Source organism: Centroberyx affinis, unplaced genomic scaffold (assembly GCF_046629955.1).
Source record: "Centroberyx affinis isolate AG114_WGS23_722 - 3 ecotype Tasmania unplaced genomic scaffold, CSIRO-AGI_Caff_v1 ptg002832l_1, whole genome shotgun sequence".
In the NCBI taxonomy this organism is placed as follows: Eukaryota; Metazoa; Chordata; class Actinopteri; order Beryciformes; family Berycidae; genus Centroberyx; species Centroberyx affinis.
Genome location: NW_027280974.1, coordinates 65422 through 81977, shown reverse-complemented (window position 1 = coordinate 81977; position 16556 = coordinate 65422). Strand labels below are relative to the sequence as shown.

The 16556-nt window shown below is 40.9% G+C and overlaps 1 protein-coding gene across 1 annotated transcript in view; it reads left to right on the top strand.

The window, feature by feature from the left end:
- LOC139658100 (AP2-associated protein kinase 1-like) overlaps nucleotides 1-16556 on the top strand; it is a 31941-nt gene that overhangs the window by 4437 nt on the left and 10948 nt on the right. The window contains exons 3-15 of the mRNA XM_071536133.1: nucleotides 3234-3342; nucleotides 6310-6452; nucleotides 8992-9113; nucleotides 9803-9884; nucleotides 10507-10639; nucleotides 10808-10911; nucleotides 11329-11417; nucleotides 11778-11938; nucleotides 13016-13146; nucleotides 13460-13852; nucleotides 14303-14448; nucleotides 14640-14854; nucleotides 14948-15037. Coding sequence (XP_071392234.1) covers nucleotides 3234-3342; nucleotides 6310-6452; nucleotides 8992-9113; nucleotides 9803-9884; nucleotides 10507-10639; nucleotides 10808-10911; nucleotides 11329-11417; nucleotides 11778-11938; nucleotides 13016-13146; nucleotides 13460-13852; nucleotides 14303-14448; nucleotides 14640-14854; nucleotides 14948-15037 — 1918 coding nt within the window. The remainder of the gene's footprint in view (nucleotides 1-3233; nucleotides 3343-6309; nucleotides 6453-8991; nucleotides 9114-9802; nucleotides 9885-10506; nucleotides 10640-10807; nucleotides 10912-11328; nucleotides 11418-11777; nucleotides 11939-13015; nucleotides 13147-13459; nucleotides 13853-14302; nucleotides 14449-14639; nucleotides 14855-14947; nucleotides 15038-16556) is intronic.

Here is a 16556-nt window from a genome sequence, read left to right as displayed (position 1 = left end):
TAAAGGGTGAATTGTGGAGTGTCCAATTTAGCATGTGTTCAGTATGGCTGTTGCACAGTGAAATAGTTAAAAATGGTGCATATTATGGCATTTTTCATCATTATTATAACATCAAACATAAATGTGAGTTCTCTTTTATTGGGTTTGACGATTAAATAAAAATAAATTAGCTTAAATCTACATTTTTACACATTTAAATATTCGCCTTTTGAAGGCTGAATGCTCAAACCAGAAGTCTTATCCTTGTTTTTCTGGCTAGTTTTGTGCATCTCGCAATTGTGGATTCCTTGGTGGCTCCACACAAATAGATGGAAATTCACAGGTGAAAATATAAAAATATGAAAACATGATATATTAATTAAAATTGAAAAACATGTATTCACAGATGTTTTTACAAATTTACAAATCAGTTTACAGATGCTGGATTACACATACAAATCACTGTGTTTATTTGTGCAGTGTGATGTAAACATGCGGTGTCTGACTGACGTATTTCTCCATCATGTGACATTTGTTTTTCCTCCTTATGAGATTGTTTGGTCTTCGTAGTTTTCTCTCAAATTGAAATACCTCTTTCCCGTCCTCTCTCTTTCTCCCCCATCCTCTCTCTCTCCCTTTCTTTCGCTCTCCGTCTCTCTCTCTCTCACACACACACACCCCTTCACCTCAGCTGCAGTACTTGACATTTTTCGATTACCTAATAGATTACTGATTTTAGATCTCCATTGCAGCACCCTCTGCAGGTGATGACCTGACACTGCATCCCAGCACAGTCTGACCAGCCACATATTTTTGCTGCTGTTCCACTGCAGAAATTCTACAAATGGGTTATGGCATCAATATGGCATAGCATTTTGCCACAGAATTATTTAAAGATTTGCTCCCGGTCTTAGGTCCATCTGGTGTTTCCTCTGTAATTCTCTTTCCTCTGTGGCATTGTTTCTGATTCATTCAAAGTACCAATTATCAAATCATTATTAAAGAGGTCCAACCTCAACCTTGAATGTCTGAAACACTACAGACAATTTTTCAATTTTCCATTCATCTCAAAAATACTAGAAAAAGCTGTAGTCCAGCAGCATGCTTACTTTCCTAATTAAAATAATATCTCTAACATCTTCTCAAATGGCTTCAGACCACAGCGCAGCATTAAGGCTGCTCTAATAAAAGTAACAAATAATCTGATATTAGCCCTGCACTATATCATTTCTTGTTTTGCTTAATTTAACAGCTGTCTTTGATACTGTTGGTCATGACATCCTCCTGGACCATTTAGAAAGTCTTGGTGGTGTCTGCAGTACTGCTCTTAACTGGTTTTGCTTATACCTGTCTGATTGTGACACCTGCATGATGCCCGCTTTAAATTCTATTTTGGCATCCCACAGGTTTCTGTTTTAGGGCCTCTCTCATTTTTACTTTGCATTCCTCCTCAGTAGTGTTATCCATAAATATGCAATTCTTATTCACTCTCATGCAGATGAGACACAATTTAACTTAGAAATCAAATCTGGTGATGTAATGCAGCTAAAAATGTAAAAACCTGTATCTTAGACATCAAATGATGGATAACTAACAACTCTCTTTCTACAAAACTGAATTGTTTATCTTAGACCCTAGGAAGCAGTGATAACTCCGTTATCAGACTTCTATCGTTTTTAAACGGCTTCACTTCAAAAGCACCTGTCAAACATTTGGCAATTATCTTTGGTCTAGACTTTGACAATCACATCAAGGTAATTTCTAAACTGGGAAATGTTCACCTAAGACATATCACCAGGATTAGCCATTGCTTCTCTTTTACTGATTGCAGAAATTGATCCATCATTTTGTTTCTTCCAGAATTAACTACAGCCATGCAATGCTCTCTTACTGAGAGACTGACAACTTATTCAAAACTCAGAGGCCAGAACACTTAGACGAACCTGAAACCTGATCATATTAAACTGCTTTTAGCCTCTTTCCACCAGCTGTCCTACTTTCTAACTTACAAAATATTACATGCCCTTGCCCCCACAATACATCTCTGATTTAATAATAATAATAATAATACATTATATTTGCAGCGCCTTTCAAAACACTCAAGGACACTTCACAAATCGACAAAAACACAACAAAGTAGACAAAACAACGAACACAACATAAAATAAAATAAAGATTGTAAACTATATGCAGTTTTAAACAGATGAGTTTTGAGTCTGGATTTAAACTGGGGCAAAGAATCAATGCAGCGGATGTCAGGTGGGAGTGAGTTCCAGAGTTGGGGAGCAGAGCGGCTGAAAGCTCTGCTCCCCATGGTGGTGAGACGGGCGGAAGGTACAGAAAGGTGGAGGGAGAAGGAGGACCTGAGGGAGCGAGAGGGGGTGGCAATATGGATCAAATCAGACAGATAGGGGGGGAAAGGTTGTGGATGGCTTTGAAAGTATGGAGGAGGATTTTAAAGGTGGTTCTGAATTTTACCGGAAGCCAGTGGAGCAGCTGGAGGACGGGGGTGATGTGGTGAAAGGAGGGGGTTCTGGTGATAATGCGGGCTGCTGAGTTCTGAACCAGTTGGAGTTTATGGAGGGATTTGTGGGGGACACCAAAAAGAAGTGAGTTACAGTAATCGAGACAGGAGGTGATGAGGCTGTGAACCAGGATGGCAGTGGTGTGAGGGGTGAGAGAAGGGCGGAGGCGATTAATGTTTCGTAAATGGAAATATGCAGACCGGGTTATGTTATTGATGTGAGATTGAAACGATAGTGTACTGTCGAGGATGACACCCAGACTCTTTACCTGTAAGCCTACACACAAACTCTCTGCTCAAAAAAGCAGTAGCCTACTTATTGTCATTTTCCAGGACTGAAAGAAAACAGCTGAGATCAGACCCTTTTCCCCACTGGGCCCCATTCACTTAGAACAAGGTTCCTGCCACTGTTGGTGGTTCAGACACTGTCTCAGTGTTTAAATCTTAACCCTGTATTTAGCACAGTTTGCAATCTTCTGTACCTAAACCACCACCTTACCATCTATTCCATTATTTTTGTTTCTTTTCTGGCAGCATGTCATTTACTTTCTGCTCCTGTAAACTAGCACACACACACACACACATACAACCACACATACACACACAAACACACATACACACACAAACACACACTGTGCAGCAGCATAATTGTCGTTTTTGATTGAAACCATAGCTGTTATGCACAGTCCTTCTAATTGATGTTCTCGAATGTGTGTTTGTGCTCTTGCAGAAAGATCTAGTCGGTCACAAGAACATTGTTGGTTACCTGGACTCGAGTATCACAGCTATGGGAGGAAGAGAAGTATGGGAGGTTCTCATACTTATGGACTACTGCAAGGGTGAGTGCTGAATGGAAAATGGTGGGATGGGGGCAACCAAATGTTTTGAGGACTGAAAGTGTTTCAATTTCAGAATTAATTTGTATTCCTTTGCTGTTGAGCTTGTTAAGTAACAACAGAAACAAAGCCACGCCTGCTGAGAGTTTTGCTGTAAGTGCACACATAAACATGGCTGAATATCCAGACTTGGAGGTGTTCTTCATTGGCCATACTTTGTATAGGGAAGCCAACTGCTGTTTTTTTTTTCCTTGACTCTAGTCAGAAGCTTAGGGATAACCTGTCAAGACTCATTATACAGAGGAGAGTAATATTGTAAATAAGTTGAAATGTCCAGTATCCATTGATTGGCTATTGCCATGTGGGAGAGAAAAAAATATATTATTATAAATGTGGCATAATTGCAACATAACTGGCTGTCAAACTACTCTTCTCTGGATAAAACCTTTTCATCTCAGGGAAAGTTTTTTTTTAGCATTGAATAAAATAAAGTACCAAAATAACAACAGGCATTTGATGTGGTATAGTCACTTCTGTTATTAGCCTATCTTTTGTCTGCAGGTATCTGCACTTTGAACAACTGGCTTGGTAAAATAGCTGCAGTGCCATAAATCTTAAATGAGTAACATCACAGTGACTATTAAACTATTTAGCTTCATCATACAACACTGCATAAACTGGTATGAGAAAATGCAGAATGGCTTGAATGCTAAAACATTAGTTGTACTTTTTCCCTTTGCAAATTAAATATTCTTTTCATAGTCAACCTTTTGAGTGCTGAACCCACATCTTGACGTGAATTATAGACTGTTGAACTTGGCAGTGCGCACCAGTTTGAGGCTAGAGCCTCGTGAACATGAACAGTCGATGGTTGCTGCACAGATATGTACTCTCACTACGCCAGAAATGAATAATGTTTTCCTTTGCATTTGCCTCCCAGTTTTAGAAAATATGCTGGAAGGTCAGGTCACCTGGGAGGTAAATATAAAACCAGGAACTGTGTAGTGGTTCATATAATAATAATAATAATAATAATAATAATAATAATAGCTTTGTACTTTTTCATCTTTAGTTCTGCTGGCCAACTTCCAGTCTGTCCCTACCTTAGACAGATTTTGTCCTCCGGTTCACTGTATTCTAACGTCTCTGCTGAAGTAGGCTTGATAACTGTATCCCACTTGAGGGCACTCTCTCCACATATTTCATGTTATATCCCACTCTAGTAGACAAAGTAAATGTTGTTGGACATGATGCTGAAAGAGATTTGCATTTGGGAGCCTCTCAGCACAGCCCAGCTGTTAAAGTTTATACTGTTGCTTGTTTGATTAAGAAAAAAGATTCTGTAGTTGTTATTTTAAGAAGAGGTTTTATGCAGGCTGTTTAGTGGCTATAAAGGTACAAAAGGTAAAAAAGGTCTGGGTAGAAATCACTGTCTTCATTAAGGTTCATGTATATCCACATCCAAAGGCACATAATTAACAGATGCTGGATAGCAACTCCAACACAAGTCAAGAGTCTGCATGCTGGTATATTGTTCTTTGTTGTGTTATTATTCCTACATACAACTTCAAGCATTTAAATGTCAAACCAGAGACTATGCGGCATTTCAGAATCCACATTTGCATGTTTCATATTGTCGCTGTTGGCTGAAAAACTTGCAACTCCAACTAAAAACAGACTGTTGTTCTTAGTTCCTGCAAAGTTTGGCATTTTGGAGATAAAAGGTTTTCACTCGACAACGAATTGACTTTGGTCTGGAACTTCAACATGTTCAGGTATTCCAAAACATTTAATTTAGCCAAATGACCTCTATTTGGCCCCCGGTGAAATAAATGAGGTTCTACTATGTCAGGTATAAGATTATGTAAATGTGATATCTAAAAATGGTGTCGTATTACACTTTTTGGTACCTCCATCCTATTTCCGCAGATGGAAATGAATATTCTAAGTAATTATGTTATGACTACTCCACATGTAACTACAGGGTCAACATTTCCGTAATGGCAAGGAAAATTTGGATGTGGGGAAGTGATCTAGTAACTGGAGAAGGTCCTCCTTCTCTCTCTCACTTCCATTCTTGTGGTAGAAAAAACTCAATATGAAAATATCAAAATTAAGTATTACCATGCAGGAAGATAGCCCAGGAAAGTTTTCCATTCTTATTCCATCTGAGACTCTAGTCTATTGATTTACTGCTATTTTTAAAGTATCATGGTTAGGAAAAACCAGAACATTAAGCAGAGCTATACAGCAGCAGTGAATCAGAGACGGTTAGTAAAAGGAAATCAGGAAAGATTACAAACAGCAAACACTGTGCGGTTTTCAGATGAAAACATAATATGATGCTAAGGTACTGAATCTTCAGTCATAGAGAAAGATGTGCTTAAATGTGACTCCTTCCTCTCACTTGAACAGCAGCAGCAAGACAGTAACCAGTGACATCACCTAGTCAGAAAACAATTAATCTACTTGCAGTCTCACTAGTCACCAGCAGAGGCAGACACATCCTACCGTTCTCCATTGACTTCTCTTGTTGGGAGAAACCATATCTCCGCATGTCTGTTTAATGTGGCAGCTTCAGCAATGGCCAGTTAGAAATGCTACACATTAGGTACATATCCTCTTTTATTTGATGTTTTGCAGTCATGCAATTAATTGGTAAACAATTACTGACTGATTAAGATTCTTTTCAACTAGAGATAATGGAAATCCTATGGAGTAATTACATATGTTTTTTTTGTTGCTATGGCAATGATCTTTGTATTCAAAAAGGAAGGAGAAAAGCTGTGGCGTAGTGTTGGCAGAAATTTTCAACTGTATTTTTTTCAGCCATATGATAATTTTTCTATCATGCAGACCAATGTAATAGTGGAATAACAGATACAATTAAAAATACCATCAGATACCAGTAAAGTTGACCTCCCCTATTGTTCTTTGGGTTGCTATATATTGGATCTTATGTTTTCGCAGGGGGGCAGGTGGTCAATTTGATGAATCAAAGGCTGCAGACCGGCTTCACTGAGGCTGAGGTGCTACAAATCTTCTGTGACACTTGTGACGCCGTTTCTCGCCTGCACCAGCGCAAGGCACCTATCATCCACAGAGACCTCAAGGTGAAACATTTTGACACTTGTGTCCTGTATCACACCACACCCTATGTCCTTATTTTTGTATTGGTTTCCTATTGAAATACTATAGTTTACACATTGTTGTCGTGTTCTCTTTGGGCCCAATTCAGACTGTTTAGAGTTATGTCTTTAGCGGACTGAGATCCACATGTTTGAGCCGTTCCTATTCAGACCTGAACAATTCAACATGCACACCGAAGGTTTTGGGCGTGCCTTCACTTGTGCACAGGTTTATATAAAACCTTGGCTTCTTTTTCCTTTCCACTGGTACAGTGGAAAATCAGGCCATGGACATTTCTCCTTTTCGGCACATTGAGATTGAATTGTCAACATGCCCTCGGTACATTCACGGGACAGAACATAATGTGACAGTGCATGCAATGTCACCGCTCCCTGCAATCAACTCACCAAAATCTCTGCCCCAACCAGCTCAGAAGCCAGTGCCTCTGCGTCTATAACGACAGTGCACAGTCAATGAGCGTCCGCTCCCACACAAAGTAACAGCAGGGTGAAATCGGTTTCCCCTTCTATCTCCCTACAACTTTGTTTTCACAAAAGATCATCAAACACATGACAATAATCCACTGTATCTTCCACTTTATTAAGATTCACAAAGAAAGAACAATAACTCTCAAACAATCTCTCACCAAGTCACTCTGCTCTCCTGTCTCTTCTGTCACTTCCTGGTTGTGCCAAACAGATGAACACGTTCCAGGTCGCCTAATATGAGATGCACTGGGGGGGGGGGGCGGCAGCACTCACACTCCCAAATAGTCAAACCAAGTTAAACCATCAAAAACCTTGTTAAAGAGGAACAAGAGACTCGTCAAGGATTACTGTTGGTAAAATCCATAAATATTTTAAAAGCATAAATAATACATGGAGTAAAACTGCTTTAAAATGCCTAATTAATCCTCTTCACTCCTGGGGCTACTGAGGTGCTGCGTGAGGTCCATGGTTCAACCTTGAGAGGTGAAGTTCTTGTTTGAACTATTTTATTTAATGCTATGGCTTATTGCTTGTTTAGGGATTAATCCTTGTGTGTTATTTTAGTTAACTGGTGCTTTTGAAACACGTTTATTTCTTCACATTTTTTTGCAGAATGTGTTGAACTGTTTGGCAAAATTTAATTTTGCGTTTTTTTCCCATAACAATAATGTTTTGTGTGAATAAACCCCCTTGCACCTTGTTCCTGTGCGCTGTGCCATCCTTTCCCACTGTGTTTACTTACGTTGTTCATAGCAGTCAACAGTCTGTGTGTCTTTGAGGTCACAGGTGTGACACATAACTTTTAGAAAATTCTTTACAAAATCTGAAGTGATTTTAGCTATTCTGCATTTTTGCTTCTAAAAAATCGCAATGATAAGATGAGTTTCTTAATGACAGCTGCATTCTACTCAACTCACTGACAAGCCACTCCCCAGTTGCATTGCTCACATTGCAAACACTTGTTATGGCCACATCTTTATCACTTACCAGTTGAATGTTCATGGAACTCTGTCTGTTCCTATTCCTGTAAAGCCGTTCTTGTGCGCTTGGCACCCTGGTGCTTACATGTGTACAGTTGATGGGAACTACAATGTTTGGAAAGCCTGCAACACAATGGAGTCTGCTCTTGATTGTGTGCTTTTTCACTATAGTGTCTGGACAGTGTACATACAGTATATTCTTTGACATGTCAATCATTGCTACTAAGAGCTGTGACAGGCAGCAGGAAACAGAGGCTTGAGATATTACCAAGATATCCCCGGACGCACTGTCCATCTAACGCAGCACCTATGACTAGGATGGAAATGATGCGTGTTACCTGGAGCGACATAGGAGGCATGTCAGCTCATCCATCATCTTTCTTCAATAGACAACACAGTATAGTGATCAAAGTGCTACCCATGCATACACACTGGATATACTGGCCGCCTGTTCATCACATTTAAATAATTTCTTGGCACTCTCCATGCACCCAGGTAATGCTGTCTCCTTTGATGATCTGTTGTGAACCAATTGTGTGTGAGTTGAAGCTGTGTATGAGTATGGGTCAGACTAATGAGGGGAGAGAGGACACAGTCAAATTACATAAAATATACCTTTGCAATGTTTCAGAGACCTATTAACAGCATTGCACTGTGACGCAATAATGCAGATCTTGGTGCATTTATTTGCTGTTTATTGGTGAGCAAATTTCTTGATTTACATCATGAAAATGATGAGTTCTAGACATTTCATAGGGTTTTGGCATGTGTAAAGGTGCACACCAATGGACTTAAGTCAGAGTTAGAATCAATCTGCGTATCATAATGTGAAGGTGGCCATGCCCTGATCTACATATTCATCATCTCAAGTGCGCATCATGCAGGAGGCCGCTTCTCCTCATGCAAAACTGCAGGGTTTGAATTGGCACGCACCACTGTGCAGTGGTTAAGTCAAAGTCTGAATTGGGCCCTTTATTTTTAACCCAGTGTCATCCTCAAAACTGCTTTATTCTCTGCCTGGCTATGTTTGAGTCTCATCCATTATTTATCCGCAGGTAGAGAACATCCTCTTGCATGACAAGGGTCATTATGTGCTGTGTGACTTTGGCAGCGCCACCAACAAGTTCCAGAGCCCACAGACCGAAGGAGTGGCCACTGTGGAGGAAGAAATCAAAAAGTTTGTGCCTCTTAGCATCTTTTTTGGTGCATCTTTGTAGCATCTCTTCATCACTTCTTTTAGGTAATGCAGCACAGAAATTGGCAGGATATGTTTTATTAATGTGTGACCTTGTGATTACTGTGGACTTATTGAGTTTGTCCCAGGTTCTCACCTCATTTTTATTTGGTCAGCACAGCACTGCTGAAAATCTTTTATGCAAAAGAAGTTCTGCTTGCTGCAAAATCGCATTTGTTATTGCTAAAATCACCATTTAGTGAAACATTTGTACCTTGCATGCCTCATCTATGTTGATCAAGCCCAGCAGACATTCTTCAATTTCAAATGGAAAATTCCATCAGTGCTGCATTGCTGTGTTGCATTTGAATGTTGTAGGTGCTTTGTGTGTTGGGGGAAGCATTGACAAATCCATGTACCAACTTCATGTAACTTTGTTTGCTGTGTTTTTGCTAGCTTTCTGAGACGTTTTAATTACAATAACATTATATCAGTGACTCAAGAGTACTGAGATGGAACTGACCAGCTGTGGTTATTAATTATAGTATCAAGCAATTCTGACACAGGTCACAATGAATGGTGAATATGCAGCTAATACTTTGAATGTTTTGTTGTGTCAATTTTGTTACCATAGCACAAATAGGTACTTTTCTTGTTTCTTCTCTTCATTGTTTATTTCTGGATTCTTTCAGGTACACAACTTTATCATATCGTGCCCCTGAGATGGTGAACCTCTACAACAACAAGATTATCACTACTAAAGCAGATATCTGGGTGGGTGAAGTTCAGACTTTGACAACACTTTTTCCTGTGATAATCCTTATAGATTTATTATAGCCTCTGTTTGCTAGTGCCAAGCATTTGTGTTGTGGTTTATGAGTGTACTCATTGCAGAAAGATATAATCAAAGACTTCTGCTGTCTAAGACTACTGTCTTATTAGTCATGAATAGATTTCCGGCTGTTTAGAAGCTGCCTTTGTGGCCTGATGTAAGCCCTGATCACAAATCCATACCTTCCTGGGTAAACTGGTAGTAGATATGGCTTGCCCTATTTTTACAGCCTCACTGTTTAGCCTCAGCTAACTCGGTGTATCAAAGGTTCTTCCTTTCATATGTCTCATCTACCACATTATACCAGTTCATAGACAGTGTAGAACCAAAGAAGAGGGAGGTTTAGGTGCTAATAATGCTTTTCTTTTATGGGCACAAATTTTCCAGGATTGCTTCTGGGTTGTGAAGAAACCGTTTTTAAACCTTTAGAGGAAAATGTGTATTTTTTTCTGTTTTTTTGTTGTTGACTTACTTTGTGTGTGTGTGTGTGTGTGTGTGTTTGTTTGTGTGTGTGTGTGTGTGTGTGTTTGGTGGATGGGGCATCCATGTGTTTGTCTTCTCCAGGCACTGGGCTGTTTGCTGTACAAGTTGTGCTTCTTCACTCTGCCCTTCGGCGAAAGCCAGGTGGCCATCTGTGATGGCAGCTTCACCATTCCAGATAACTCCCGCTACTCCTACGATCTTCACTGCCTCATCCGTTAGTCCTCCTTTTTGCATTGATTCATGTTTTAAGTAACACCGGTTTCAGTCTTGCTCAGTACGGTTGTAGGTTTGGGTGTCACTATTGTCTAGTCGTACTTTTGTCGCTCTTTTCCACTTCCACGTCTTGAGTCTCACTCTCTTCTTTCTGCATGGTGTTTGTCAGGGTACATGCTGGAGCCAGACCCAGACAAAAGACCAGATATCTTCCAGGTGTCCCACTTTGCTTTTAAACTAGCTCAGCGGACTTGCCCTGTTCAGAATGTGAAGGTCAGTCTCTCTCAGCACTGGGGTCAACTGTGGTGGCATATTTGGGCCTGTCTGTCTTCCTTTTCTCTGGGGTTGATTCTCCTGTTGAATTCGGTGGGGCATGCCTTGGGTTCTGTGCCTGACCTACATAAACAGATGCCTTAATAACATCAGTAGAAACAGCCAGATGCAAGAATCAGGAAGTTTCCACTGCACTGTGATGAATTTTGTGGTTTGAATGTGTTGTTACCTTGTCTTGTGAAATTTTGTCTGTGTACCAGTGCTGTGTGGGGAATTTCTATGTAGATTTCTGGTTTAAATGTTTGAAAAATAATAAGTAATTCATTATATCAAATGCTACCATCTGTTGACTCTTCTTACATGACTAAAGTAAATATTTACGACTTGAAAGTTTTTGCATTTTATTCCATAATCCAGAATTCTCCAATTCCTCCTAAACTTCCCGAGCCAATCAAAGCCAGTGAGGCTGCTGCAGCGAAGAAAAGCCAGACTCAGACTAAGGCCAGGTGAGCATGACCTGCTTACATTATATTCCCACTGAAGCTGTAGTAACACAAAGGGGGTGTGGGTGGGTGTGTGTGTGTGTGTGTGTGTGTGTGGGTTTGCTGGGTTTGGCGTATATGTATTATTACAGTCTTTTCAGATGTTCTTCATAAATTGATCCCTCTCAATTAATTCTAACATTTTAAAGATATATCATTGCTTAAAATCTTAAAATTTCCTCTTTAAGTTTCTCTAGTCATTGTTGTTTTATTAATTGTGGAAGAAGTTGGATCCAGCCAGTATTTTGATATTTGTGAGCTAATTATTTGAACACTGTGTTTGTCATGATTGACAAGAAGGCTAATGTCCTCATTTGTTCCCAGACTGACAGATCCAATTCCCACCACTGAAACCTCCATCACCCCTCGACAGAGGCCGAAAGCAGCCCATACTCAGCCTACTGCCGGCATTCTGCCCATCCAGCCTGCTGCCCTCACCCCTCGCAAGCGGGCTAATATCCCTGCTGGAGCAGCTCAGCCCATAGGTGAGTGCAGTACTCAGTCCTGATCCCCATGTCCCCACAGTTGTAATCAGAGGAGTACCACTCTGCTGAAGGAAGTGTAGGAGAAATTCTCCCTCTTTAACGATATTAGTAATCTGTCAGAGCAATTCCAGTCTGTACCGATTCAGACCTTGACTTAAGTACTGCACAATGGTACTTAAGTTGTTTTTTTATGCCTGAGGACCAGGATTATGGACGTGTAGACACAGGGTCACAGACAGACACAGACCGATATTGTATAATCTATCCTAATTATTTATTTAAATTTTCATGTGAAAAAAAGTTGCATATTTCAGCTTTAAGAGAACGTCAAAATAGATGGCATTACCAGGCCAAATCTTTTAAATGTTCTGAGTTTAACAGACGCCTGTGCTCTTGGATAAGGCCTCGCTCACTGAGGTGTGCCATCTTTTGAACGACGATTTGCAGAGCTGCAAGAATCAGGAAGTTTCCGCTGCACTGTGGTGGATCTCGTGTTGTGGTGTGAATGTGTCGTTACCTTGTCTGTGTGCCATTGGGCCGGGTAGTGCTTTGTTGTGGAGTGTCTATATAGATTTCTGATTTAAATATGTGAAAGTTTGAAAAATAAATTTTCCCTTAAATAATTAATTATGTCAAATGATAACTTTAATGGCACCATCTGTTGACTCTTCTTACACGACTAAAGTAAATATGTAAGACTTTAAAGTTTTTGCATTCTATTCCATAATCCAATAATTCTGTAATTTCTTCTAAACTTCCTGAGCCAATCAAAGCCAGTGAGGCTGCTGCAGCGATGAAGAGCCATCTTTTTCTCTATTTGTGCTCTACTGTGTCACTTAATGCTGATTCAGTTGATATACTTTTTTGTACCTGATACAAATCTTATTGATTTTTTTTATCAGCGATTATAAAATCCTGTTTTATAAATTTTGTTTACGCTAAGCATAATCTCAAATGTCCCCACAGAGATATTTGTGTTGTTTGATATTTACATTATTCTGCACAGTGCTAAATGGAATGCAAAATATTTTCATGCTCTTGAGTAACAAGTAGTCTGTTCTTGTTCACCTCCCACAGGAGTCAGCCTAGACCTCTCTCAGCCAGCTGCAGCTCTCCAGTCGCAGAAGGCACAGACTTCAGCTCTGCCGCAGGCAGCTATCAGCCAGTCACAGAACAGCTCCAGTCAGGCTGTGGCTCAGCAGAAGCAGGTACATAAAGTCATGCTACACTAAATAACTGAAAGACTTGTGTGCAGGTGCAAATTAATACAAACAAATCTGTGTTGTCTTTTATCTGAAAAGGAAAAACAAATGAATGCAGAAGGCAAATCTTCAGTAAACCTGTAATGCATGTTAGGCTGTGCATGTCTGGGTGGGGACTGACATACAAATGGCTACCGTCACATGTTCAGTTGCTTTTGTGTCCTGAAGCACTTAGAGGATTATTCTTATCAGATGAACCTGGTTTCCAGATGTAAGGGTTTGGTGACAACAGATTGTGTCATCCATCTTTGTGTGATAGCCTGTGCAGCCAATAGCAGCTACAGGAGCAGAGATCACAACAGCAGGGGGAGGAGCATCGTCCGTGACCAAGACTGATGCCCAACCACAAGCCCAAGCACAGCCCACAGTTCAGCAACAGATCACATCTCCTCCTTTGGCCAGTCCCATCTCGCAGCAAGCAGCCCAGCCTCCATCTAGCCCAGCCCCACCCCAACGCCCAGCTCGACGTAAACAAGCTGGCCAGGCTCAGCAGCCCGCAGCTCAGCCTTCTCCCACCAAACCAGCCTCTGGTCAGCCATCTGCATCTCAGCAGCAACCTATTCTCCAGCCACAGATAACCCAGCCGTCACCTGCCCAGGTGCAGTCCAGCTCCACTGAGATCAGCCAAAAAGCAGCTGAGATAGAGAAGACGGTAACTGGCCTGCTGCTAACCATCCAACTTCAAACCCTGCCTGAACATCACCATCATTGTCGAGTTGTCAGAATGAATCATTTTCCCCATTCTTTTGCTTTTGGACGAAATCTTTAACTAACTTGCATGGTCTTGAGTAACATTTATGTCTTCCATCCATCTATCCGTACATCCATCCATCCATGCATCCATCCGTTATCGTCCTGATGCCGTCAGCATTCAACGCTTGGCCTCATCTCCGTTTCTATTTCTTATCCCTAAGAATGTGTTTGCTTTCACCAAAATATTTGACTGTTTATAAATGAAAACTTACCAACATGGCTTGTTACCCCTCTGCTGTTGCATTTAAATGCATGAATTTGGCTGTGAGACTTTCTGTGATTTTGTAATTTGTTGATCTACTGTCCTTTGCTTTCCTTGTCACGCCATGCCTCTTTCAACCAGAGTCAGACTCCACCTGCGTCCCCAAAGACTACTGAAGAGCGGGGCCAAAGGCGTGTCCCGGGTGACACCACACAGATTGCTGTTACTGGAGGTCCAGTGAACGACTCCTCACAACAACCACAAGGAGCTGCTGGAGATGCTGCCCTCAACCAGTAAGCGACACATTTACTGGAGTAAAACCATGACCTCAAATGCGCATTGGTTTGGTCACACACTCTGTCACTATCAAATTGGACAAGATCTTAAATTCTGACATCCATCCAGAGGGATTCAAGTTCAGTTCTTTTCCTGTTTTTCTTCTCATTTATAATATAATTGTATGTGTTTTTTTCCTTCCCTCTAGATCACTCATTACAACTCAGCCGAACATCCAGTCTGTGCAGCCCGGTGTTTGTGATGCAGGCCAGGACAGCAGCACAGTTGCGCCTGCTGCGCCTGCCTCTGGCTCTGCCACCAACACCCCCACACAGCCTGCATGGAACCCTTTTGATGATGACAACTTCTCCAACCTCACTGCAGCGGACCTGTTAACCAATGACTTTGACAAAAAGCCTAATGGTAAGATGTGTATGTGTGTGTGTGTGTGTGTGTGTGTGTGTGTGTGTGTGTGGTAGACAGTAATGGAAGTAACTTGGACTTTGTTTTTATCAGACATACCTTCAGAACCTGAGATAATGTCCTCTGAAGACTTAATACCCGGCTTGCAGGCCTCACCTGTTGAAAATACACTCCAGGAAACTGGTAAGGCACACTATACCTTTTGACTGTTTTGGACATTTTGGAAAATTACCCCATTGCTGTCAGTTGAGGCTTTGATTTTATTATAGCACATTATTAAATGACTTTCTTGACAAAGTGCTGTTCTTTCCCCAGTTCATAATTTCCATCAACTGCTTGTGTGCAGCTTTGTTGGCGGCTCTGCATATTTCAACTTCTGCTTAATGGGCCATGTGCATAAATGTCTGCTGCCTGATCTGGTGTAAATCACTTCTCACCCATCATTTCACAATGATCACCTGTTAGGCAGCTTGTTGACATTAAAAGGTCTGCATTCAGTGACAATGTCTGTTAAAACAAAGCAGATGTTTGGAGTGAAAATCAATCCAAAATACTAAACGTGAATTAGCTTCAAGTTTCTATAGACTTTGGCAAGGTAGCTCACACTGAGATTGAAATCTCAAGTCTGAGCAGAGATAGTCAGGGTAAGACCTGACCTGGTATTGTAGTTCAACATTCAGCAGGCTGTAACTTTATAGAGCTCAATGTACCATGGGAAGACATGGAAGATGAAGCATATGAAAGGAAGAAGCTTAGATACACTGAATTAGCAGCCAAGGCTCAACAGCAGGGCTTGAAAGCCAGAGTGTGACCTGTGGAGTTTGGGTACTGTGGGTGTGTGTAGCCCTGTCCACTACCAGTTTATTTAGTCTGTTCTTTAAGAGTTTGTTGTTCAACACTTCTGCCAGGCCAAACAGGCAGCTTCACAAGCAGCTGAAAAGAGCAGCCATTGGCTCTGGCTGAAAAGAAAGGCTCCAGTTGCGGTTCAAAGTGTGGAAACCCATTTCATGGTCTAACTATAGTAGAAGAATTGGTTAGTCATACATCATCCACAGCTATTTTTACATGATCAAACCTGTTGTTTCCCGATGCAGTGCAGTTTCTGAGCAGGCTATTTCAAGTCTCTTTAGCCTTTAAATGTTGGTTCGATGTGGTTTCTGAACTGCTGAGTGTGAGTGTGGTGTTTCAAGCCAGAAGGGTCAACTGTGCCGAGTCATACTGACATGCTGACTAGTTTCTTTCTTTATATGTAACACACTCTGATGGAGGAATTGTAGCTGAAACGTGTAAGATAAATATAGAGTTACAGCAAGTAGAGAGCAATGTGCGGTTTTACTAATTTATTTCCCGGCAGTCAGCATCTCATTGCCAATTTTTGATATTTCTTAATATGTAAGCCAAGGTGTAAATGCAGGTTCAATGTAGAAGTGCATTGGTTTGATGTGTGGGAATAGAAAGATGAGGCTCCAGGATGCAGGGAATTACTGTTGCTTCTCCTGGAAGTGTCCTGGGCCTAATTCCACAAAACATCTATGATGGGAGATGCTCATTTGTTAACCTCAACAACATCCCTGCTCTCACTCCAGTAACTGGAATTGGTCTTAATTGTTGTAATTGGCCTAAACAACTTAAATATATCAAACCACGCATGGAGCAGTCTAATCGGGCCTGGTCACTGTTTTATATGCAAGCATTTATTCTT